This window comes from Stomoxys calcitrans, chromosome 5 (genome assembly GCF_963082655.1).
Source record: "Stomoxys calcitrans chromosome 5, idStoCalc2.1, whole genome shotgun sequence".
Lineage (NCBI taxonomy): Eukaryota > Metazoa > Arthropoda > Insecta > Diptera > Muscidae > Stomoxys > Stomoxys calcitrans.
The window spans coordinates 148,891,763-148,918,800 of record NC_081556.1 but is presented as its reverse complement, the minus strand read 5'-3'; the positions used below and the strand labels follow the sequence as shown (position 1 = coordinate 148,918,800).

Here is a 27,038-nt window from a genome sequence, read left to right as displayed (position 1 = left end):
CAGCTGAATTGGGTTTTGGGTTTTCTATAGGAAAACTTCAATTCAGACCAGCTGAATTGGGTTTTCTAAAACAAAACTTCAATTCAGCCAGCTGAATTGGGTTTTCTATAGGAAAACTTCAATTCAGCCCATCTGAATTGGATTTTCTTTAGGAAAACTTCAATTCAGCCCATCTGAATTGGATTTTCTTTAGGAAAACTTCAATTCAGCGCAGCTGAATGGATTTTCTTTAGGAAAACTTCAATTCAGCCCAGCTGAATTGGGTTTTCTATAGGAAAACATCAATTCAGCCCAGCTGAATTGGGTTTTCTATAGGAAAACTTCAATTCAGCCCAGCTGAATTGGGTTTTCTTTGGGAAAACTTCAATTCAGCCCAGCTGAATTGGGTTTTCTTTGGAAAAACTTCAATTCAGCCCAGCTGAACTAGGTTTTCTATAAGAAAACTTCAATTCAGCCCAACTGAATTGGGTTTTCTATAGGAAAACTTCAATTCAGCCCAGCTGAATTGGGTTTTCTTTGGGGAAACTTCATTTCAGCCCAGCTGAATTGGGTTTTCTATAGGAAAACTTCAATTCAGCCCAGCTGAATTGGGTTTTCTTTGGGAAAACTTCAATTCAGCCAGCTGAATTGGAGTTTCTATAGGAAAACTTCAATTCAACCCAGCTGAATTGGGTTTTCTATAGGAAGACTTCAATTCAGCTTAGCTGAATTGGGTTTACTATGGGAAAACTTCAATTCAGCCAGCTGAACTAGGTTTTCTATAAGAAAACTTCAATCAGCCCAACTGAATGGGTTTTCTATAGGAAAACTTCAATTCAGCCCAGCTGAATTGGTTTTCTTTGGGAAAACTTCATTTCAGCCCAGCTGAATTGGGTTTTCTATAGGAAAACTTCAATTCAGCCCAGCTGAATTGGGTTTTCTTTGGGAAAACTTCATTTCAGCCCAGCTGAATTGGGTTTTCTATAGGAAAAACTTCAATTCAGCCCAGCTGAATTGGGTTTTCTTGGGAAAACTTCAATTCAGCCCAGCTGAATTGGAGTTTCTATAGGAAAACTTCATTTCAGCCCAGCTGAATTGGGTTTTCTATAGGAAAACTTCAATTCAGCCCAGCTGAATTGGGTTTTCTTGGAAAAACTTCAATTCAGCCCAGCTGAACTAGGTTTTCTATAAGAAAACTTCAATTCAGCCCAACTGAATTGGGTTTTCTATAGAAAACTTCAATTCAGCCCAGCTGAATTGGGTTTTCTTTGGGAAAACTACATTTCAGCCCAGCTGAATTGGGTTTTCTATAGGAAAACTTCAATTTCAGCCCAGCTGAATTGGGTTTTCTTTGGGAAAACTTCAATTCAGCCCAGCTGAATTGGGTTTTCTTTGGAAAAACTTCAATTCAGCCCAGCTGAACTAGATTTTCTATAAGAAAACTTCAATTCAGCCCAACTGAATTGGGTTTTCTATAGGAAAACTTCAATTCAGCCCAGCTAAATTGGGTTTTCTTTGGGAAAACTTCATTTCAGCCCAGCTGAATTGGGTTTTCTATAGGAAAACTTCAATTCAGCCCAGCTGAATTGGGTTTTCTTTGGGAAAACTTCAATTCAGCCCAGCTGAATTGGAGTTTCTATAGGAAAACTTCAATTCAACCCAGCTGAATTGGGTTTTCTATAGGAAGACTTCAATTCAGCTTAGCTGAATTGGGTTTACTATGGGAAAACTTCAATTCAGCCCAGCTGAATTGGGTTTTCTATAGGAAAACTTCAATTCAGCCCAGCTGAATTGGGTTTACTATGGGAAAACTTCAATTCAGCTTAGCTGAATTGGGTTTTCTATAGGAAAACTTCAATTCAACCCAGCTGAATTGGGTTTTCTATAGAAAACTTCAATTCAGCCCAGCAGAATTGGGTTTTCTATAGGAAAACTTCAATTCAGCCCAGCTGAATTGGGTTTTCTATAGGAAAACTTCAATTCAGCCCAGCTGAATTGGAGTTTCTATAGGAAAACTTCAATTCAGCCCAGCTGAATTGGGTTTTCTATAGGAAGACTTCAATGCAGCTTAGCTGAATTGGGTTTACTATGGGAAAACTTCAATTCAGCTTAGCTGAATTGGGTTTTCTATAGGAAAACTTCAATTCAGCCCAGCTGAATTGGGTTTTCTATAGGAAAACTTCAATTCAGCCCAGCTGAATTGGGTTTTCTATAGGAAAACTTCAATTCAGCCCAGCTGAATTGGAGTTTCTATAGGAAAACTTCAATTCAGCCCAGCTGAATTGGGTTTTCTATAGGAAAACTTCAATTCAGCCCAGCTAAATTGGAGTTTCTATAGGAAAACTTCAATTCAGCCCAGCTGAATTGGGTTTTCTATAGGAAGACTTCAATTCAGCTTAGCTGAATTGGGTTTACTATGGGAAAACTTCAATTCAGCTTAGCTGAATTGGGTTTTCTATAGGAAAACTTCAATTCAGCCCAGCTGAATTGGGTTTTCTATAGGAAAACTTCAATTCAGCCCAGCTGAATTGGGTTTTCTATAGGAAAACTTCAATTCAGCCCAGTTTAATTGGAGTTTCTATAGGAAAACTTCAATTCAGCCCAGCTGAATTGGGTTTTCTATAGGAAGACTTCAATTCAGCTTAGCTGAATTGGGTTTACTATGGGAAAACTTCAATTCAGCTTAGCTGAATTGGGTTTTCTATAGGAAAACTTCAATTTAGCCCAGCTGAATTGGGTTTTCTATAGAAAAACTTCAATTCAGCCCAGCTGAATTAAGTTTTCTATAGGAAAACTTCAATTCAGCCCAGCTGAATTGGAGTTTCTATAGGAAAACTTCAATTCAGCCCAGCTGAATTGGGTTTGCTATAGGAAGACTTCAATTCAGCTTAGCTGAATTGGGTTTACTATGGGAAAACTTCAATTCAGCTTAGCTGAATTGGGTTTTCTACAGGAAAACTTCAATTCAGCCCAGCTGAATTGGGTTTTCTATAGGAAAACTTCAATTCAGCCCAGCTGAATTGGGTTTTCTATAGGAAAACTTCAATTCAGCCCAGCTGAATTGGGTTTTCTATAGGAAAACTTCAATTCAGCCCAGCTGAATTGGGTTTTCTATAGGAAAACTTCAATTCAGCCCAGCTGAATTGGGTTTTCTATAGGAAAACTTCAATTCAGCCCAGCTGAATTGGAGTTTCTATAGGAAAACTTCAATTCAGCCCAGCTGAATTGGGTTTTCTATAGGAAGACTTCAATTCAGCTTAGCTGAATTGGGTTTTCTATGGGAAAACTTCAATTGAGCTTAGCTGAATTGGGTTTTCTATGGGAAAACTTCAATTCAGCCCAACTGAATTGGGTTTTCTTTGGGAAAACTTCAATTCAGCCCAACTGAATTGGGTTTTCTTTGGGAAAACTTCAATTCAGCTTAGCTGAATTGGGTTTTCTTTGGGAAAACTTCAATTCAGCCCAGCTGAATTGGGTTTTCTATGGGAAAACTTCAATTCAGCCCAACTGAATTGGGTTTTCTTTGGGAAAACTTTAATTCAGCCCAACTGAATTGGGTTTTCTTTGGGAAACTTCAATTCAGCTTAGCTGAATTGGGTTTTCTTTGGGAAAACTACAATTCAGCCCAGCTGAATTGGGTTTTCTTTGGGAAAACTTCAATTCAGCTTAGCTGAATTGGGTTTTCTTTGGGAAAACTTCAATTCAGCCCAGCTGAATTGGGTTTTCTTTGGGAAAACTTCAATTCAGCCCATCTGAATTGGATTTTCTTTAGGAAAACTTCAATTCAGCCCAGCTGAATTGGATTTTCTTTAGGAAAACTTCAATTCAGCCCAGCTGAATTGGGTTTTCTATAGGAAAACTTCAATTCAGCCCAGCTGAATTGGGTTTTCTATAGGAAAACTTCAATTCAGCCCAGCTGAATTGGGTTTTCTATAGGAAAACTTCAATTCAGCCCAGCTGAATTGGGTTTTCTATAGGAAAACTTCAATTCAGCTCAGCTGAATTGGGTTTTCTACAGGAAAACTTCAATTCAGACCAGCTGAATTGGGTTTTCTATAGGAAAACTTCAATTCAGACCAGCTGAATTGGGTTTTCTAAAACAAAACTTCAATTCAGCCCAGCTGAATTGGGTTTTCTATAGGAAAACTTCAATTCAGCCCAGCTGAATTGGGTTTTCTATAGGAAAACTTCAATTCAGCCCAGCTGAATTGGGTTTTCTATAGGAAAACTTCAATTCAACCCAGCTGAATTGGGTTTTCTATAGGAAAACTTCAATTCAGCCCAGCTGAATTGGGTTTTCTATAGGAAAACTTCAATTCAGCCCAGCTGAATTGGGTTTTCTATAGGAAAACTTCAATTCAGCCCAGCTGAATTGGGTTTTCTATAGGAAAACTTCAATTCAGCCCAGCTGAATTGGGTTTTCTATAGGAAAACTTCAATTCAGCCCAGCTGAATTGGGTTTTCTATAGGAAAACTTCAATTCAGCCCAGCTGAATTGGGTTTCTTTGGAAAACTTCAATTCAGCCCAGCTGAATTGGGTTTTCTATAGGAAAACTTCAATTCAGCCCAGCTGAATTGGGTTTTCTATAGGACAACTTCAATTCAGCCCAGCTGAATTGGGTTTTCTATAGGAAAACTTCAATTCAGCCCAGCTGAATTGGGTTTTCTATAGGAAAACTTCAATTCAGCCCAGCTGAATTGGGTTTTCTATAGGAAAACTTCAATTCAGCCCAGCTGAATTGGGTTTTCTATAGGAAAACTTCAATTCAGCCCAGCTGAATTGGGTTTTCTATAGGAAAACTTCAATTCAGCCCAGCTGAATTGGGTTTTCTATAGGAAAACTTCAATTCAGCCCAGCTGAATTGGGTTTTCTATAGGAAAACTTCAATTCAGCCCAGCTGAATTGGGTTTTCTATAGGAAAACTTCAATTCAGCCCAGCTGAATTGGGTTTTCTATAGGAAAACTTCAATTCAGCCCAGCTGAATTGGGTTTTCTATAGGAAAACTTCAATTCAGCCCAGCTGAATTGGGTTTTCTATAGGAAAACTTCAATTCAGCCCAGCTGAATTGGGTTTTCTATAGGAAAACTTCAATTCAGCCCAGCTGAATTGGGTTTTCTATAGGAAAACTTCAATTCAGCCCAGCTGAATTGGGTTTTCTATAGGAAAACTTCAATTCAGCCCAGCTGAATTGGGTTTTCTATAGGAAAACTTCAATTCAGCCCAGCTGAATTGGGTTTTCTATAGGAAAACTTCAATTCAGCCCAGCTGAATTGAGTTTTCTATAGGAAAACTTCAATTCAGCCCAGCTGAATTGGGTTTTCTATAGGAAAACTTCAATTCAGCCCAGCTGAATTGGGTTTTCTATAGGAAAACTTCAATTCAGCCCAGCTGAATTGGGTTTTCTATAGCAAAACTTCAATTCAGCCCAGCTGAATTGGGTTTTCTATAGGAAAACTTCAATTCAGCCCAGCTGAATTGGGTTTTCTATAGAAAAACTTCAATTCAGCCCAGCTGAATTGGGTTTTCTATAGGAAAACTTCAATTCAGCCCAGCTGAATTGGGTTTTCTATAGGAAAACTTCAATTCAGCCCAGCTGAATTGGGTTTTCTATAGGAAAACTTCAATTCAGACCAACTGAATTGGGTTTTCTATAGGAAAACTTCAATTCAGGCCTACTGAATTGCGTTTTCTATAGGAAAACTTCAATTCAGCCCAGCTGAATTGGGTTTTCTTTAGGAAAACTTCAATTCAGACCAACTGAATTGGGTTTTCTATAGGAAAACTTCAATTCAGCCCAGCTGAATTGGGTTTTCTATAGGAAAACTTCAATTCAGACCAGCTGAATTGGGTTTTCTAAAACAAAACTTCAATTCAGCCCAGCTGAATTGGGTTTTCTATAGGAAAACTTCAATTCAGCCCATCTGAATTGGATTTTCTTTAGGAAAACTTCAATTCAGCGCATCTGAATTGGATTTTCTTTAGGAAAACTTCAATTCAGCCCAGCTGAATTTGATTTTCTTTAGGAAAACTTCAATTCAGCCCAGCTGAATTCGGTTTTCTATAGGAAAACATCAATTCAGCCCAGCTGAATTGGGTTTTCTATAGGAAAACTTCAATTCAGCCCAGCTGAATTGGGTTTTCTTTGGGAAAACTTCAATTCAGCCCAGCTGAATTGGGTTTTCTTTGGAAAAACTTCAATTCAGCCCAGCTGAACTAGGTTTTCTATAAGAAAACTTCAATTCAGCCCAACTGAATTGGGTTTTCTATAGGAAAACTTCAATTCAGCCCAGCTGAATTGGGTTTTCTTTGGGAAAACTTCATTTCAGCCCAGCTGAATTGGGTTTTCTATAGGAAAACTTCAATTCAGCCCAGCTGAATTGGGTTTTCTTTGGGAAAACTTCAATTCAGCCCAGCTGAATAGGGTTTTCTTTGGGAAAGCTTCAATTCAGCTCAGCTGAATTGGGTTTTCTATAGGAAAACTTCAATTCAGCCCAGCTGAATTGGGTTTTCTATAGGAAAACTTCAATATAGGAAAACTTTTATAGGAAAACTTCAATTCAGCCCAGCTGAATTGGGTTTTCTTTTGGGAAAACTTCAATTCAGCCCAGCTGAATTGGGTTTTCTATAAGAAAACTTCAATTCAGCCTAGCTGAATTGGGTTTTCTATAGGAAAACTTCAATTCAGCCCAGCTGAATTGGGTTTTCTTTGGGAAAACTACAATTCAGCCCAGCTGAATTGGGTTTTCTTTGGGAAAACTTCAATTCAGCTTAGCTGAATTGGGTTTTCTTTGGGAAAACTTCAATTCAGCCCAGCTGAATTGGGTTTTCTTTGGGAAAACTTCAATTCAGCCCAGCTGAATTAGGTTTTCTATAGGAAAACTTCAATTCAGCCCAGCTGAATTGGGTTTTCTATAGGAAAACTTCTATAGAAAAACTTTGGGGTTTTCTATAGAAAAACTTTGGGAAAACTTCAATTCAGTCCAGCTGAATTGGGTTTTCTATAGGAAAACTTCAATTCAGCCCAGCTGAATTTGGGTTTCTTTGGGAAAACTTCAATTCAGCCCAGCTGAATTGGGTTTTCTATAGAAAAATTTCAATTCAGCCCAGCTGAATTGAGTTTTCTATAGGAAAACTTCAATTCAGCCCAGCTGAATTGGGTTTTCTATAGGAAAACTTCAATTCAGCCCAGCTGAATTGGGTTTTCTTTGGGAAAACTTCAATTCAGCCCAGCTTAATTGGGTTTTCTTTGGGAAAACTTCAATTCAGCCCAGCTGAATTGGGTTTTCTTTGGGAAAACTTCAATTCAGCCCAGCTGAATTGGGTTTTCTTTGGGAAAACTTCAATTCAGCCCAGCTGAATTGGGTTTTCTTTGGGAAAACTTCAATTCAGCCCAGCTGAATTGGGTTTTCTATAGGAAAATTTCAATTTAGCCCAGCTGAATTGGGTTTTCTTTGGGAAAATTTAAATTCAGCCCAGCTGAATTGGGTTTTCTTTGGGAAAACTTTAATTCAGCCCAACTGAATTGGGTTTTCTTTGGGAAAACTACAATTCAGCCCAGCTGAGTTGGGTTTTCTTTGGGAAAACTACAATTTAGCCCAGCTTAATTGGGTTTTCTTTGGGAAAACTTCAATTCAGCCCAGCTGAATTTGGTTTTCTTTGAGAAAACTTCAATTAAGCCAGCTGAAATCTAAACTGGCTATGGCCTGAATCGATCCATAATCTGATATAGCTCCAATTATGGTGAAGGGTATATAAGATTCGTCCCGACCGAACTTAGCAGGCATTTATTTATTTTCTTTTCTCTCTTTCTTTCCTTTTGTGTCGTCACCATCGTGGGGATAATGTGATAAATTCTTTTCTTTGTAGACCATTTTTTGTCTTTTCGACAAATTTATGTCCCAATGACAAACGGTGTTGACCTTTTCACTTCAGCTAACATAAGGCGCGCCCCCAGTCCCCTCCTTCTACAAAAGTTCATTGGTAAATGTTTCGGTTTAGGCATGGCGAGAAATTTCATATAAACTGAAATCTTATTTCGTTCCGCCTGTCTGTAATAAATATTTTGATCAATTTAAGGATGTGTGGAAGATATTCAGTTGTTGTTGTAGGTTTTGTATTGCTTGGACATTAGGGAATAGCTAACAGCCATCAATATTAGAAAGCAGTTCTCGGACCATGTCCTGCATTGACAACATCATAATTCATTTTCAAAACGTTTATGGTGTTGCTTGGAGATACTTTGCCATGGTCGGTAAATATGGAAAGGGGATTTTTTATGTGGCAAAAGTTTGTCACACCTTTGAACGTATGTTGTCAGACTTTCTCTTTCTCTGTAAAATTGTAATGGAGCATGATGTGATGCATAAATTCATGGGTAAACTTTAATGTTTGTAAAAAAAAAAAGTTCATTGAGGGCAAGGAGTCGTCAAGGCGTTTAATGGTGGAGGACAAACATTTCTGAAGATTATGGAGCTGTCATGTCACAGATTTATTCTGAGTATGCGATTCATTTTTGATACATGACAGTTGGAAAAAAATTAAAGAATATTTTCTTAACATCAAGGACACATTTACTTGATTCTAAGAAAATACCAACAAACTAAAACTTAAAGATTTTGTTAAAGAACCCCATGGAGATATCCAAGAAAGGCCAACCGGGAGAAAGTTAGGAGATTTGGCCCCCCTGGAGAACGTATGGCCTTTCTTTTGTCTGTTCACAAAATTATTTCATTTTGTTGTTGGATTCATTCAACATAGCAATCTGATGAGCCCTCTGGCAAAGAACGAAATTGCGGTCATAGCTGCCCGCCCCCAATACATTTACACACCACATAAATGACACTTTTTGAATGGTGTTTTTTGTTTGCTTTCCTTTTTGAAATAGAGCCATAGCAATCTGATGAGCCCTCTGGCAAAGAACGAAATTGCGGTCATAGCTGCCCGCCCCCAATACATTTACACACCACATAAATGACACTTTTTGAATGGTGTTTTTTGTTTGCTTTCCTTTTTGAAATAGAGCCAAAAAAATGTAGCCCATTGCTCTCAGCTGGATGAATGCAACAACAAATTTAATCGTTTTTCTATAAAAAAATTTTGTCAAAATTTTCAATAAAATTTTATTTCACAAATTTTCTATTAAATTTTCCTTCACAAGAAACCTCTTACATACAACCCTCAACTTTTGAAATTATCCCAACACCAATCATCAAGTAAACTCCTTTGTTTTAAAAAAAAAATTTATAATTGAATATCTCTTAAACTTTGTCAACTTTTCGAATTTCATTAAATTTTAATCTCAAAAGGATTCACCAATTATTAAGCGGTTTATGTTTATGGCTGAGTCTTTCAGCCTCATCCACTTTGTTAGTCTGTCTGTCTGTGTATGTTGTATGGCTTGGCTTATGTGGTGTGCCCCAGAAGTGGGGCATGGAGAATGCGTTTTCAAAACGATGAACGCCAAAAATGCCAAGATGTGAACTTTAATTAACACCACAAAACCAAGGAAATTGTAATTAATTTAAAAATCTGGTGGTAACAAAGGAAAACCTCCTATTCCATTGCAAGGCAATATGAAAAAAAACGAATGAAGAAAAAATAAGTAAAAGCATGCTAAGTTTGGCAGTGCCGAATCTTATATACCCTCCACCATGGATCGCATTTGTCGAGTTCAATGCGCGGTATCTCTTTTTTAGGCAAACAAAGGATCATGGATGGGAATTGATATGCTATAGGAATTATATCAGGTTATGGACCGATTCGGATCATAAACGGCTTGGATGTTGGAGACTATAGTAAAAGTCAGTGTGCACAATTTAAGCCAAATCGAATAAAAATCTGGCTCAAGAAGTCTAATCGGGAGATTGGTTTATATGGAAGCTATATCAGGTTATAAACCGATTTAGATCATGCTTGGCATAGTTGTTGAAAGTCAGAACAAAATACTTCATTCAAAATTTCAGCTAGATTGGATAATAATTGCGCCCTCTAGAGGCTCAAGAAGTCAAGATCCCGGATAGGTTTATATGACAGTTATATCAGGTTATGAACCTATTTAAAGCATACTTGACATAGTCGTTGGAAATCATAACAGAACGATATGTGTAAAACTTCAGGCAAATCGGATATGAATAACGCCCTCTAGTGGCTCAAGAAGTCATAACTGGAAATGGATTTATTTGCAGCTGTATATACTTTATGGGGTCCAAGAACAATATTTCGTAGTGTTACAAACGGAATGAAGAAATTAATATACCCTTAACCTTTGGTAGAGTGTACAAAAACCATGATTTTCTGAGAAGGTAGAACAAGGTGATTGGTTTGAAAGTTGCGCACCCAACAGATGGCAGTGGCATACTTCACTCGACTGACCCAACTGCTTGGTGAGAAAGCACTCCCTGTTCTGATGATATAATGGCGCAGTGGCAACCCATTACCCACTCCATGGAAAATGCCGCGAAGTTTTTACTTAAGTACCGGAAGCCTCCCCCAAGGAACCTATAGTACGACCAAGAGTGTCGAGATGCTACTGAAGCTAAAAATGCGGCATATAGAGCAACCCTGCAATCATTAGCAACGCGCCAGATGAAGGAGGGCTATCGGGAGAAAAGGAGAAAGGAGAAATGATTATTCCGCAGAAAGAAAAAGGAAATGGTAAGACATAAGTGTGAGCGAATTCAGATGTATAGGAGTCTGAATGAAGTTCGGAAATTCTACCAAAGAATTAAACATCAAACCGATGGCTTTGGTACAAAGAAGGAAATCTGGTAACTGGCACAGATAGCATGCTGGGCATATGGAAAGAACATTTTACCCCACTGCTAATGTCCGATGAGAATACCGCAAAACCAATCCCTGATGATGGTATAGAATGTTTACCTCCTAGTCAGAAAGAGGTCCATGTAGCAATGACCCGACTAAAGAACAACAAAGCAGCAGGAGCCGACGGGTTACCCACTAAACTATTTAAGACCGGAGGCGACACGCTGGTAAGGCGTATGTATCAGCTTAGCTGCCCAATCTGGCTAGAAGAAAGCATACCCGACGATTGGAACCTCAGCATACTAAGTCCCGTACACAAGAAAGGAGACCAGAGGGAATGGGCCAACTACAGAGGAATAAGCCTCCTCCCCATCGCATACAAGATACTCTTGAGCGTAGTGTGTGAAAGATTAAAACCTAAAGTCAATGAGATAATTGGGCCCTATCAATGCGGCTTTAGACCAGGTAAATCCCCCCCTAGACCAGATATTCACACTGCGCCAAATCCTGGAAAAGAGCCGAGAAGGACAAATCAACACCTACCATCTCTTTGTTGACTTCAAAGCCGCCTTCCATACTCATTTACGTTCTAAGGTATTTCAAGGCATGTCTGAGTTTGGTATCCTTGCAAAATTAATAAGACTTTGCAGGATGGCACTTGCTGACACGCATTCCTCAGTAAGAATAGGAAAGAAGCTCTCCGAATCATTCAATACCAAACGAGGTTTCAGACAAGGAGACAGCTTATCGTGTGATCTCTTTAATATCCTGTGAGTTGATATGACACACTAATCACAAGCAAACAGATTCTACTTTGGACTAAGTAAGCAGTTTAGAAACAAGGCCACCTTTCGATAGACAAAGATTACACTATACAAGACACCGATACTACCTGTGCTGTTATATGGTTCTGAAGCATGGGTACTTGTGAAAGCAGATGAGGCAGTACTTGGAGTATTTGAGAGAAAGATTCTTCGTAAAATATATGTGGACCAGTTTGCGTTAACGGAGAATATAGGCGACGTATCTTTTTAGAAATTTGGCAACAAAAAATTGAAATTTTGAAGAAAAAAAATTTTTTTTGAACGAAATTTAATGTGAAAATTAGCTAAACCATACAATCGGATAATGTCCGGCTGCAGACAATAGGGTAATCTGTTTCTATTACAAATAGAAAACAAAAAACCCTTGTTTTTTAAAGTTAGGCAGAGAAATATGTTTTTTGCTTTGTAATAGCGGAGGCCACCGTAGCGCAGAGGTTAGCATGTCCACCTATGACGCTGAACGCCTGGTTTTTCCCTCCTAATGCTGGCAACATTTGTTAGGTACTATGCCATGTAAAACTTCTCTCCAAAGTGCTGTCGAACTGCGGCACGCCGGATTCGGCTATAAAAAGGAGGTCCCTTATCATTGAGCTTAAATTTGAATCGTACTGCACTCACTGACATGTGAGAAGTTTGCCCCTGTTCCTTAGTGGAATGTTCATATGGGCAAAAAAAGAAAAATGTCGCTTTGTAATAGCATTTGACTGATTTCCTAGATTGGGAATTCGTTTTGTACCATCGAAACTCGTCGATGGGATTTATTAACAAGTAAGAAGGCGTTAAGTTCGGCCGGGCCGAACTTTGGATACCCACCACCTCGGGTATATATGTGAACCACATTTCGTCAAAATCCAGTGAAAAATGCATACCTTATGCCCCATAGCAACTCTATAGATATCATCCGATTTAGACCAAATGCTTATAAGTACACATCATTGGTCAACCGAGAGATTGGTCTACATGGCAGCTACATCCAAATCTGGACCGATCTGAGCCAAATTGAAGACAAATATTGAAGGGCCCAACACAAGACATTGTCCCAAATTTCGGCGACATCGGACAATAAATGCGCTTTTTATGGGCCCAAAACCTTAAATCAAGAGATCGGTCTATATGGCAGCTATATCCAAATCTGAACCGATCAAGGCCAAATAGAAGAAAGATGTCGAAGGGCCTAAGGCAAATCACAGTCCCAAATTTCAGCAAAATCGGATAATAAATGTGGCTTTTATGGGCCTAAGACCATAAATCGGAGGATCGGTCTATATGGCAGCTATATCCAAATCTGGACCGATCTGGGCCAAATTGAAGAAGGTTATCGAAGACCCTAACACAACTCACTGCCCCAAATTTCAGCGAAATCTGACAGTAAATGCTCCTTTAATGGGCCCAAAACCTCAAATAGAGAGATCGGTCTATATGGCAGCTATATCCCAATCTGGACCGATCTGGGCCAAATTGAAGAAGAACGTCAAAGGGCCTAACACAACTCACTGTTCCAAATTAAGTAGAAATCGGACAATAAATGTGAATTTTATGGGCCCAAGACCTGAAATCGGGGCATCGGTCTATATAGCAGCTATATCCAAATCTGTACCAATCTAGGCCAAATTAAAGAAGGATATCTAAGGGCACAACACAACTCATTGTCCCAAATTACGGCGACATCAGACAAAAAATGCGCCTTTTATGAGCCCAAAACCTTTAGTCGAGAAAACGGTCTATATGGCAGCTATATCTGGCCAAAATCAAGATGGATATGAGCCCAAAACCTTAAATCGGCGGATCGGTCTATATACCCGCTATATCCAAATCTAAACCGATCTTGGCCAAATTGCCGAACAATGTCCAAAAGCCAAACACAACTCAATGTCCCACATTTCGGCAAATTTGTACAAGACCAAGACCTTAAATCGAGAGATCGCTGTATATGGCAGCCATATCCAAATCTGGACCGATCAGGGTCAAATTAAAGAGGGATGTCAAGTGGGCTAACAGAACTCACAGTCCCAAATTTCAGCAACATCGGATAATAAATGTGGCTTTAATGGGTCTAAGACCTTAAATCGGCGGATCGGTCTATAGGGGGGCTATATCAAGATATAGTCCGATATAGCCACCTTCGAACTTAACCTGCCTAAGAACAAACAAAGAATCTATGCAATGTCACAGCTCAAAATCTCTATTTTTAAAGACTGTAGCGTGACTTCAACAGACAGACGGACCCACATGGCTAGATCGTCTTAAATTTTTTAGGCGATCAGGAATATATATACTTTATAGGGTCGGAAATGGACATTTCGAACTGTTGCAATCGGAATAACAAAATTAATATACCCCCATCCTTCGGTGGTCGGTATAAAAAAAAATTACTTTTTATACCCACCACCATAGGATAAGGGTATACTAATCTAGTCATTCCGTTGGTAACACCTCGAAATATTGACCTATGACCTCATAAAGTATATATATTCTTGATCCTCTCGACATTTTAAGACGAATAAGCCTTGTCCGTTCGCCCGTCTGTCAAAATCACGATAGCTGTCGAACGCGTAAAGCTAGCAGCTTGAAATTTTGCACAGATACTTACTATCGGTGTAGTTCCTTGAGAATTGCAAATGGACCATATCGGTTCAGATTTGGATATAGCTCCCATATAAACCGATTTGACTTCTTAAGCCTCTGGAAAGCTCACTTTTTGTCCGATTTGGCTGAAATTTTGCACATTGTGTTCTGTTATGACTTTAAACAACTGTGCCAAGTATGGTCCAAATCGTTTAGGAACCTGATGTAGCTCCCATATAAACCGATCCCACGATTTGACTTCTTGAGCCCCTGGAAGCCTCAATTTTCATCCGATTTGGCAAAAATTTTGCAAGTAGTGTTCTTTTATGACTTCTAATAACTGAGCCAAGTACTTTTTATACCCTCCACCATAGGATGGGGGTATACTAATTTCGTCATTCTGTTCGTAATGCTTCGAAATATGCGTCTAAGACCCCATAAAGTGTATATATTCTTGATCGTCGTGACATTTTAAGTCGAACTAGTCATGTCCGTCCGTCCGTCTGCCTGTCAAAAGCACGCTAACTTTTGAAGAAGTAAAGCTAGCTGCTTGAAATTTTGCAAGAATACTTCTTCTTAATGTAGGTCGGTTGGGATTGTAAATGGGCCAAATCGGTCCATGTTTTGATGTAGCTGCCATATAAACCGATCTTGGGTCTTGACTTCTTGAGCCTCTAGATGGCGCAATTCTCATCCGATTTGACTTAAATTTTGCACGTAATGTTTTGGTACCACTTCCAACAACTGCGCTTAGTATTATTCAAATCGGTCCATGTTTTGATATAGGTGCCATATAAACCGATCTTGGGTCTTGATTTCTTGAGCCTCTAGAGAGCGCAATTCTCGTCCGATTTGACTGAAATTTTGCACGTAATGTTTTGGTATCACTTCCAACAACTGTGCTAAGTATGATTCAAATCGGTTCATTATCTGTTATAGCTGTCATATAAACCGATCTTGGGTCTTGACTTCTTGAGCCTCTAGAGAACGCAATTCTCGTCCGATTTGGTTGAAATTTTGCACGTGGTGTTTTGGGTCCTGACTTCTTGAGCGATCTTGGGTCCTGACTTCTTGAGCCTCTAGAGGGCGCAATTCTCATCCGATTTGACTGAAATTTAGCATATGGTGTTTTGGTATCACTTTCAACAACTGCGCCAAATACGATTCAAATCGGTCTATGTTTCGATATAGCTGCCATATAAACCGATCTTGGGTCTTGACTTCTTGAGCCTCTAGAGGGCGCAATTCTCATCCAATTTGACTGAAATTTTGCACGTAGTGTTCCGGTATCACTTCCCATATCTGTGTTAAGTAAGATTTAAATCGGTCTATATTTTGGTATAGCTACCATATAAACCGATCTTCGGTCTGGACTTCTTGAGCCTCTAGAGGGAGCAATTCTCGTCCAATTTGACTGAAATTTTGCATGAGGTGTTTTGGTATCACTTTCAACAACTGCGCCAAATACGATTCAAATCGGTCTATGTTTCGATATAGCTGCCATATAAACCGATCTTGGGTCTTGACTTGTCGAGCCTCTAGAGGGCGCAATTCTCATCCAATTGGACTGAAATTTTGCATGAGGTGTTTTGTTACGACTTCCAATAACTGTGCTAAGTATGATTCAAATCGGTGCATAACCTGATATAGCTGTCATATAAACCGATCTGGAATCTCGACTTCTTGAGCCTCGAGAGGGCGCAATTGTCATCCGATTTGGCAGAAATTTTGTACAACGGCTCTTTTTATAACCTTCATCATACGTGTCTACTATGGTCTGAATCGATCAATAGCTTGAAACAGCTCCCAAAAAAACCTATCTCCCGATTTTGCTTCTGGAGCCCCTTCAAGGCGCAATTCTTATCCGAATGAACTGAAATATTACACAATGACTTTTTCAGTATTCAGCATTCATTTATGGTCCGAATCGGACTATAATTTGATATAGCTCCAATAGCATAACCGTTCTTATCCAATATTTGTTGTTTGCCTAAAAAGAGATACCGCGCATAGAACTCGACAAATGCGATCCATGGTGGAGGGTATCTAAGATTTGGCCCGGCCGAACTTAGCACTCTTTTACTTTTTCCAAAAATTTGGTTTTCATAGAATTTTTTTTTTAAACTTTTTACATCTCCTTTCTATTTTGCTGTCATGAATATCATTTTGATATCTCACTAACGACCATAAATGACCAAAGGAACAATCCCCCAAATCTCCTAATGCTAAGCCTTGAAATTGTTTACAAATTGCCATGATTTTCTTCAAAAATCACCTCCCTTACCATTTTTTTTTTGTGCTTAGGCTTGAAGTAATTGTGAGTGGTTACACCTAATTTCCTATGTAAATTGTAATCGTTGTTGTTGTTGTAGCTGATGTTATAACGCCACACGAGAATAAGGTAAGTGCCAATAAAAGTTGTCAACCGTTTTAGCAGAAAGCAAAAAATAATAATGACAAGGCTTGAGAGTCGTTTTAATGGACTTATTTTTTAAGACCCTTTTTTCAATTGTTTCAACATCGAACCAGCCACAACAAATCCTAGGCAATTGGAAGGGATATTCAAAAAGGGGCAAAATGAACCATTTAAAGGGAAATATAAGTTTAACGGCTCATTACCAAGGACTATTTTCTCTAAAATAAACATCTCCCCTACCACCACCACCATTACCTACCCAAGAGAAAAAAACACATCCTTATGTTTGGCGTTAAGTCCCTACGTCGACATTGATTGCACGTACGACCAACATAACGAATATTTCTATTTAAGCCTCCCCTAGGCATAATAATGACGAAAACAAACATAGAGTCCTGTTGGCAGGATCCGTGCTACAGCTGCCGCCAGCAACCACAACAAAAGGAGTACCCCTTCTGGTCGATTTCGCATTTTTCGGCTGGCGTGTGTAGGCAGGCAGGTGCGGTTATGAGGATCCTCATTCATCCTTGATTCGTGCTTCTAGTGCAAGGACAAATATTTGGCTTGTAATATGAAACAAGCAAAAGCAACAACAGCAACATCAGCAGCATAACTTGAGAAAAAAAAAAGGTATGACTTAATCGAAATTCACATACAGAGGGTAAAAGGTGGCTGGTGCCACAGCGTGTGGCATGTGTCTGTAATGTGGGGGGGGGGGGGGTATTTTGGAATCAGCCGATGTTTGCTTACAATAAGACGCACACAAAATACTCAATTTTGCGGGGAAAAGCACACAAACTCAAACACAGCTCCCCATTTAGGCTCACCTGCAGTTCCCGAAAATTTCGTTAAAACACACACAATTTCCCCTAAAGCAAAGGGCTTTGCAAACCGTGATTTTAAATGACAATGATGATGTTTATGTTCACACAGATGTTTGATAGAATTTTTACTTGGTTATACCTGGAATAGGGGAGATCAAAAACATTTTGGGCTTCAGTTTACATGGAATTACAAATACTGAGATTTTTCCCCTAAATTCTTAATTTAAATATAATAGAAAAAACATCGCTTAATTGGATTTTAAACGAATTTCGAAGAACTAGTTGAAGAATGAATTTTGGCTACCTTTTCTATGGTAGTCAAAATTAATTTTAATTTTATCAAAATTTGACTTTAACTACCAAATTTTCATTTCATATTTCCAACAAATTTGATTGAATTTTAATTTCACAGAAAGTTCTAAAAACAATATGGAGAAAAAATCTCCGCTGATTGTTAGGTTTGGTTACGTTAGCTAAGGTAAGGTTAGGTTAGACTAGCTAAGGTTAGGTTAGACTAGCTAAGGTTAGGTTATGTTAGGTTAGCTAAGGTTAGGTTAGCTAAGGTTAGGTTAGCTAAGGTTAGGTTAGCTAAGGTTAGGTTAACTAAGGTTAGGTAAACTAAGGTTAGGTTAGCTAAGGTTAGGTTAGCTAAGGTTAGGTTAGCTATGGTTAGGTTAGCTAAGGTAAGGTTAGCTATGGTTAGGTTAGCTAAAGTTAGGTTATCTAAGGTTAGGTTAGCTAAGGTTAGGTTAGCTAAGGTTAGGTTAGCTAAGGTTAGGTTAGCTAAGGTTAGGTTAGCTAAGGTTAGGTTAGTTGAGGTTAGGTTAGTTGAGGTTAGGTTAAGTTAGATAAGGTTAGGTTAGCAAAGGTTAGGTTAGCTAAGTTTAGGTTAGCTAAGGTTAGGTTAGCTAAGGTTAGGATAGCTAAAGTTAGGTTAGCTTAAGTTAGGTTAGCTAAAGTTAGGTTAGCTAAGGTTAGGTTAGCTAAGGTTAGGTTAGCTAAGGTTAGGTTAGCTGAGGTTAGGTTAGATAAGGTAATGTTAAGTTTGGTTAGATTAGATAAGGTAAGGTAAGGTAAGGTAAGGTAAGGTAAGGTTAGGTTATGTTAGCTAAGGTTAGGTTAGCTGAGGTTAGGTTAGCTAAGATTAGGTTAGGTTAGATAAGGTAAGGTTAGGTTAGGTAAGGTTAGATTAGATAAGGTAAGGTTAGGTTAGGTTAGGTTAGCAACGGGTGGCAGTCCTTTACAGACTCATTTAGACAATTTTAGATCCATTGTGAAATCACAGTAGCGACAGATCAAGGCTTCTGGCGGCAATCGAACCCCCGACCCCTGCACTGGCAATTCAAGCACGCTACCAACTCGGCTACTGGGGCGCCCTACAGCCTTTAAAAGTGAAAATATGAAGCTAAAATTTTGCACACAACATTTTTTTAGCAATGACAGGACCATTTCGGACTATCTTGATATAGCCCCTATATAGGCTGATGTCCTGATTATGGATCTTAGACCCATAAAAGGTGCACTTATTACCGGACATCGCTGAAAATGGGAGTTGTGTTGTGTTCGATTCTTTAACATCTTTGCTGACCCAGATCGGATTATATTTGGATATAACTCTCATATAGACGGATCTCCCCAATTAAGGTCTTGGACCCATACAGGACTTAATTATTTCCCAATTTCACTGAAAATTGGGCTCAAGAAATTAAATCGGGAGATCGGTTTATATGGGAGCTATATCAGGTTCTTGACCGATTTGGACCGTATCTGATACAGTTGTTGGGAGTCATAAGAGAACACTACATGCAAGATTTCAGCCAAATCGGGCAAAAATTGCGGCTTCCAGGGGCTCAAGAAGTCAAATTGGGAGATCGGTTTATATGGGAGCTATATCAGATTTTTGACCAATTTAGAACGCACTTGGCACAGTTGTTGGGAGTCATAAAAAAACACTATGTGCAAAATTTCAGCCAAATCGGACAAAAATTGCGGCTTCCACGAGCTCAAGAAGTCAAATCAGAAGATTGGTTTATATGGGAGCTATATTAGGTTCTTGACCGATTTGGACTACACTTGGCACAGTTGTTGGAAGTCTTAACGGAACACCACATGCAAAATTTCAGCCAAATTTGATAAAAATTGCGGCTTCCAGGAGCTCAAGAAGTCAAATCGGTAGATCGGTTTTTATGGGAGCTATATCTAAATCTGAACCGTTATTGCCCATTTGCAATCGACCAACGACCTACATCAATATTAAGTATCTGTGCAAAATTTCAAGCTGCTAGCTTCACGCGTTCGTCGGCTATCGTGACTTTGACAGACAGACAGATGCATGGCTAGATCGACTCAGAACGTCGAGAGAATCAAGAAAATATACTTTATGGGATCTTAGATGAATATTTCGAAGTGTTACAAACGGAATGACTAGTTTAGTATACCCCCATCCTATGGTGGTGTGTGTAAAATCTATGATCTTTGCATTTATCAACCAAAAAAGTTCATGTTTACGCTGATGATGGTCAATCAACTCGGTTCATTACCCAGCAATTTCCTTACCCTGGTATTCAACAACCTTTACTTGATTAAATTCAAATTGCAAAAGCCCTGGTTTAAGTATCAATATGAAATAAGTCTCAACAAAAAATCCCCTGGTTAGCTAACCTTGTATGCCGCATGGTTTACCCACCTAAATATTTCCTTCCTTTTGCTTAAGAAGATCTTCCGCTATGCATTATAGAATTATGACACATGTTTCTCCAATTAATTTCAAGAGACACAATGAGCCACTGAACCGTTATTCCCCATGCATTGAGCGGCATATGAGTAACAAAGAGACATACTGAAAAGGCATTCATTCATACCCAACCAACAACAACAACAACAACAAGACACGGTCTAAATGCGACAGCAAACATTTTAATATTTTACTCATGAACGCGTTTACATTACACACACCAAAACAACGTTGGGGGGGGGGGGGGTTGTGTGTTGGGGTTAAGCTTGAGAAATATGAAGATGGCAGAAAACTCAGTTGCGAATATCATATGCATGACTCTAACACACATGCACACACACACACCCATCCACCCACCCACTCTCACCCATCTGACATTTGCCAAATGTGGAGTGGAGGGAGACAAAATGATGCTCTGTAAATACATACATCTAGCCAAGAGCCCTGCCAATTGCAGTTCCGCTAGGCATGGCATAAGGTCGCTGAAACCAAAGGCAACTAAAGGTAGGAGCTGACAAACTCTGGCCTACTCTCAAGGGGCCAGGGTGCCTTGCAGTGAGTGCTTCAGGTGTTGCAAACAGCTACAGAAAACTGAAATGCTGTAAAGAAATGAAATAAAAGTGAAAATGAAAATGAAGGTGCTGCCATGCCATGACAGTCATTGCCACAAGGCAGTAAGGAAATGTAAGAGTACTCTTCTTTACCCCATTTGCTACCTCTCGCCTTCCTTGCTTCCTTCCTTCCTTCCTTGCTTCCTTCCATCTCCAGGGCATAGAGACACATTGTATTTGGTCGTTTAAGCGAATAAATAGTTCAGCCGTGTCAATGCCATACGGAAGCAACCAGCCAGGCAGCAGCTAGGTAAGCAAACAACAGCTTTACGCACATAACTTTGCGTTTTTTTTTCTTATTTAAATTAAGCTTTCCAAGCGAAAAAAAACATAATGCCAAGTAGTTGGAGGATAATTTGCAACCTAGAAAAAAACCACCAATGTAAAAATTTTATAAAATCTAATTTTTCATGCTCAATTTTGCATACTTTCCACTTTACGCTTTGGAATTTCATAATTTTGGTTGTTTTTTTTTTTGTGCTTTGTTGTCTCTGCTTTGGGCTTTCTGCGCGTTTTCACTTTTGCTGACTTCACTTCTGACATTTCAACACAACCCAACCAACCGCCAAGTTAATACGCCGATAACAACAGCAGCAGCAGCATCAGCAGTTAAACGAAGTTCACAAGGAAACCTTTGGCAGTTTTTTTTTTGGCTTTTTTTCCATTCTGCCTTTGGAATTTTTATGTTTTTATTTTATTGCACGTTATTGTAGGTTTTATGGTTACATGACCCTTTCAAACGTGAACAGCACATTGAAATTTCCCGTTTACTTTGTTTTTTTTTTTTGGGGGAGGGGGGTTTATGTGTTTGTTTGAAGAGGAAAATATTAACGTGCCGTTATTTAAATTTTCTGCCAGTCCATTGGGGAATTTTTATGACAGGGTCATGTCAACTTCAAAGGTTTTCCCCGTCGCACCTTTCAAATAAAAGGGCAAGGCCTATAGATTCTCATATTGAAAAAAAAATTTGCAAAATAAGGGGAAATGTTGACCTATAAGTTGAGAGATTTCCAGCTCATGGTTGTAGACAAATTCATAAAAACTCATAGCATGGCAAATTCATAATAATTTCTGGAAAATAGGACAATAATTCTGTACTGTAATTATGCTTCATGTTTGAAGCCTTGCAATGCCTGCATTCGGACATGTAGCTACCGTAGGCTACATGTCCGCATTTGACGCTGAACGCCTTGGTTCGAATCCTTTGGGGAGAATCGGATAACAAATGACCATTTTATAGCAATATTACTGCAAATCGGACGAACATATATATGGGAGCTATATCTAAATCTGAACCGATTTCGAGAAAACTTTATAGACATTGTGGAAGTCGTCGAAGAAATCGTTGTACGAAGTGTAGGGAAAATTTGTCAATAAATGCGCTTGCAGTGGCTCTAGGAATGAAAATCGGGCGATATATATATTTATGAGAGCTATATCTAAATGTGAACCGATTTTCATGAAATGCATCACTAATGTCCAGAGTCAAGAGAAAATCCTTCCTGCCAAATTTCGAGAGGATCGGTTAACAAAAGACCATTTTATTGGAATATTACTGCAAATCGGACGAACATATATAAGTGAGCTATATCTAAATCTGACAATTAAATGGTCATTTGTTAACCAATTCTCTCGAAATTTAGCAGGAAGGATTTTCATATGCCTCTCGCCATTATTGGTAAATTTCATAGAAATCGGTTCAGATTTATAAATAGCTCTCATAGATATATATCGCCCTATTTTCACTCCTAGAGCCGCTGCAAACGCATTTATTGACCAATCTTCCCAAATTTTTGTACAACGATACATCAGAAGTTTGCTTGAAATCGGTTCAGATTTGGATATAGCTTCCATATATATGTTCGTCCGATTTTGAGAAATATTTCAATAAAGTGCTCATTTGTTAACCGATTCGCTCGAAACTTATTAGAGAGGATTATGACTTTCGGCATTACTGCTGAATTTCATAGAAATCGGTTCAGATTTAGATATAGCTGCCATGCATATATATCGCCCGATGTTCACTTCTAGAGCCACTGCAAGCGCATTTATTGACCAATCTTCCTACAACTTTGTACAACGCTTTCCTTGACGACTACCACAATATCTGAGTTTGCTCGAAATCGGTTCAGATTAAGATATAGCTCCCACACATATGTCATTTGTCAACCGTAGTCATTACATATTGAACATATTTGCTCCAAATTTGAGAAGGATTGTTTAATGACCCATCTAAAAGCATCCGCCAAAGTCCATCAAAATTGTTTCAGAATTGGATATAGCTCCCACCTTTTTCTTATAGGGTAGGTGTAGGGTATTATACAGTAGGCACCGCCCGACTTTTGCCCTTCCTTACTGGTTTAATTATGACAGATTTAATTTCATCTCACTGTGGCTAACTCTTTGACAGATTATCGACTTTATTTTCAATTTTTATTTCTTGATTTTTTTGTGCTTCAAAAGATTTTAAGCTTAAATTTCATTTTCTCTAAAAAAAAAAAACAAAACAAAAAACATGTTCATTACTTATCCACAAGCCTTTATTTACCATTGAATACAAATACACAAACATACAACAATACAGGCACACGTGCATGTACACATACACAAAAACTACAATACATTGAAAACCTTTTTGTTTTGGTTTTTTTTTCTCATTTTGATTCCTTCTTTTAGGCTTTGACCAAACGATATGACCATTTCAAATTCAGCATGACCTCATCAAAGGTATTCGCTTTCAAAAGCAAATCAATGGAGAAATTCCCTTTGGGATGAATTTGGGGCAAGGCATTCTTATTGAAGGCATTGCGAAACAAATACGAACCCACTTTGATGGGACATTTCATGGGATCACTGCGATTAACCACCAGATTTTCATAAAAGCCATGGAAGACACGATTAAAGAGGGTATTCGAAAGGAAGATGCAGCCCTCCATGTTATTGAGTTTGTAAACCTCACGGTCTCTGTCGATTTGATTTATTATGACATCAATGTAGAAATTTTTAATATGCTTGCCTATGACACAATTATAGATATTGTCATCGGGCGATATGCGTTGGAATTCCTTGATGAAGACACCGTCTGGTTTAGCTTCAAAGTCTTCCAAAATGAATTTAACCGATTTCGAAAGGGGAATAATGGTGGGCTATGAAAAACCAAGAGGATAAGTCGACTTGATAGCTTAAAAGGATACAAGGATTCAAAATTTACCTGAGATTTTATAAGATGACTGCATAGGCATATCATAAGAAAACCCATGAAAAAAGAAGCTGGAAAATTTATGGCAGCCATTTTTTAAATTTTTTTATATAAATGTAACAATCAACTTTTAAAATTCTTTTTCTTCTTTCCTTGATTCACTTTTTTGCAAGTTTCAATGTTTTTTCCCCTAATTTCAAGCACTGAATGATTGATTTTTGTTTCGCGTTTATTTGTTTATATTATTATTTGTTATTCTCCCTTAACTCACTTAATATTAAAAACCTTCTTAGTCTCTTCATTTGCATTTTATGATTTTCAGACCTCAGCTTTAAATAATTTAATTGCCCCGGAAAATATATATTTTTTTTTTGGCTAGCTGGGCTAGAGATGGTTTTTAATTGCTTTATAATTAGTGTTAGGTGTAATTTGCATGGGTTTGTGGTATTTTGTTTGTGTGATTACTGGAAATTTTTTAATTTTTCATTCATCATCAACAAATAACAAGGCCTCGTGTCAATTATATCTCATAATCAGCAAATAAAATAAAAATAAATTCAAGGTACATTTGAAAAACCCCAGTTGCGCCTTAAAGTAGGCAACATTAAACGGCTATAGTGTTAATGGCAATTAATTATACCCTAAACAACTAGTGTGGTACAGGGTATTATAACTTAGTGAATTTGTTTGTAACACCCAAAAGGAAGAGAGAAAGACCCATTGATAAGTATATCGATCGACTCAGAATCATTTTCTGATTCGATTTAGCTATATCACCTCTGTCTGTCTGTCCGTCCGTCTGTCCATGTTAATTTGTGTACAAAGTACTGGTCGCAGTTTTCATCCGATCGTCTTCAAATTTGATACAGGCATCTCTTTCGGCCTAGAGAAGAAGCCTATTGAAATTGGAAAAAATCGGTTCAGATCTGTTCTGCTATATATGTTCGTCCGATTTTCAGTAATAATGCAATAAAATGGTCTTTTTATTAACCGATTCTCTCGAAATTTCGCAGAAAGGATTTTTTAACGACTCTCGTCATTAATGGTGAATTTCATGGAAATCGATTCAGATTTAGATATAGCTCTCATATATGTATATCGCCCGATTTTAACTTCTAGAGTCACAGCAAGCGCATTTATTGACCAATCTTGCCAAAATATTGCACAACGCTTTCCTCGACGACTACCACAATATACATAGAGTTTGGTCAAAGTCGGATCAGATGTAGATATAGTTCCCATATATATGTTCATCCGATTTTCAGTACTAATGCAATAATATTGTCATTTATAAACCGATTTTCTCGAAATTTGGCAGTAGGGCTTTTGTCTTGACTCTCAATGTTGCTGGTGAATTTCATGTAAATCGATTCAGATTTAGATATAGCTCTTATATATGTATATCGCCCGATTTTAACTTCTAGAGTTACAGCAAGGGCATTTATTGACCCATCTTGTCAAAATATTGTTCAACGCTTTCCTCGACGACTATCACATTATCTGAGAAGTTTGCTTGAAATCGGTTCAGAATTAGATATAGCTCACATGTATATGTTCGTCGGATTTTGGCTAATTTGCCATAATGGTGTCATTTGTCACCGTAGTTTTTACAGTTTGAACATATATGCGCGCCGAGGTCCATCAAAATTGGTTCAGAGGATATAGGTTCCACATTGTACTTATAGGGTAGGTGTAGGGTATTCAGTCGGCATACAGTCGGCACCGCCCGACTTCTGCTCTTCCTTGCTAGTTTTTCCCTTTTTTAAAAAGGGAAATCCTGACCTTACATTTTTTTAAGAATTTAAGATTGTTTTGTAAGGAAATGTGTCTGTGAATGGAAGTCATTGTGTTCAAATTTCAACCAAATCCGATAAAAGTTGCCCCACCCATTCAAACACCCCAAACAAACGGACCATACTTAATAAAGATGTTGGAGTTCATTGAAGATGTCATCGTGCCATACATCAGCTTTAGATGATGAAGAAGTTTTATTAGGAAACTGGTATACATTGGAAAATCGCTTATAGACAGGTTATACAAACCATACTTGACGCCTCTCCTCTCCTCTCCTCTCCTCTCCTCTCCTCTCCTCTCCTCTCCTCTCCTCTCCTCTCCTCTCCTCTCCTCTCCTCTCCTCTCCTCTCCTCTCCTCTCCTCTCCTCTCCTCTCCTCTCCTCTCCTCTCCTCTCCTCTCCTCTCCTCTCCTCTCCTCCTTGCCGAGCACTAACATGAAAGCTGCTCTACCGCCACCAACTCCAGCTTACCTCTCTAAACCTTGCAAAATTCCGCATCTTCCTGTGTGAGACGTATCTTAAAAAACAGCAACTTGCAACGACAAGTCCGTATTATGGTCAGGCAGTCTAAAACAGATTTCAGTCCCTGGGTTCTCAATGTAGACGCCCTGGCCCACTCTGTCCTCTAGCTTTGATCCAGTCGTGCAACATGATCTTCCGGATGACAATACTAGGGTTCTGGCACAGTCTAGGAACCCTAGTGCCGTCTAAAAATCTCGGTCGTTTTGCAGCATTAAATCACATCGGCTATCCTATCAAGGAACTCTTAAAAGTATGGGTTCGCTGATTCAGTAGCATGATCAGCACTCGACAACAAAGACCTGACATTGCAATAGCCAATCAGGACTTTTGTCAGAAGCCTAAGGTCAAACTTTTTCAGTCACTAGACAAAGTGCTGTGTTCTTAAAAAAGCATCCACCAAGTATCTCGCCCAAGAATGAGTTCACTGTTTCGGCCTTAAGATCAGCACTCATCAGTCATTTCTGGCTAACAAGTCACATGAGTTCACTGTTTCGGTCTTATGATCAGCACTCATTAGCCATTTCTGGCTAACAAGTTACATGCCTCTCGCTGGTGTTCCTCTAGTAATAATTGATCCCTCTGTTAATAATATTTTCATAACGCTGCATTTCAGTATCGTATCCATTAAATTCATTAGCAGAGGTTGGATTTTAAGTCGTCTATCGCCAAATATCCTTCTATGAAACCTACCCCATTAATTGTTCATTAAAAGCCTATGTCCTCCTCTACGTTTCCATTTACTCAGATTCATAGATCAAAAGTGAGTAAACTATTTTGCCAAACGCTAAACTCAACACTCAACTACTCA

General features: G+C 38.6%; 2 protein-coding genes across 5 annotated transcripts in view; one reads left to right on the top strand and one right to left on the bottom strand.

The window, feature by feature from the left end:
• LOC106086502 (potassium channel subfamily T member 1) overlaps positions 1–27,038 on the top strand; it is a 692,064-nt gene that overhangs the window by 1,243 nt on the left and 663,783 nt on the right. The gene's annotated exons all lie outside the window — the stretch shown is intronic.
• Positions 23,239–24,000, bottom strand: LOC106088862 (uncharacterized). Its single transcript, XM_013254571.2, has 2 exons — positions 23,928–24,000; positions 23,239–23,862 (listed from the first exon to the last, which is right to left on the bottom strand). Exons 1-2 carry the CDS (start codon positions 23,973–23,975, stop codon positions 23,389–23,391), a joined length of 522 nt encoding a protein of 173 aa, XP_013110025.2. The 5' UTR covers positions 23,976–24,000; the 3' UTR covers positions 23,239–23,388.

Bases quoted from the DNA above. Each gene is read 5' to 3' on its own strand.
- LOC106088862 (XM_013254571.2), bottom strand. From the start codon at position 23,975: ATGGGTTTTCTTATGATATGCCTATGCAGTCATCTTATAAAATCTCAG. The intron at 23,863-23,927 runs GTAAATTTTGAA...GGTTTTTCATAG, and splicing joins GTCATCTTATAAAATCTCAG to CCCACCATTATTCCCCTTTC.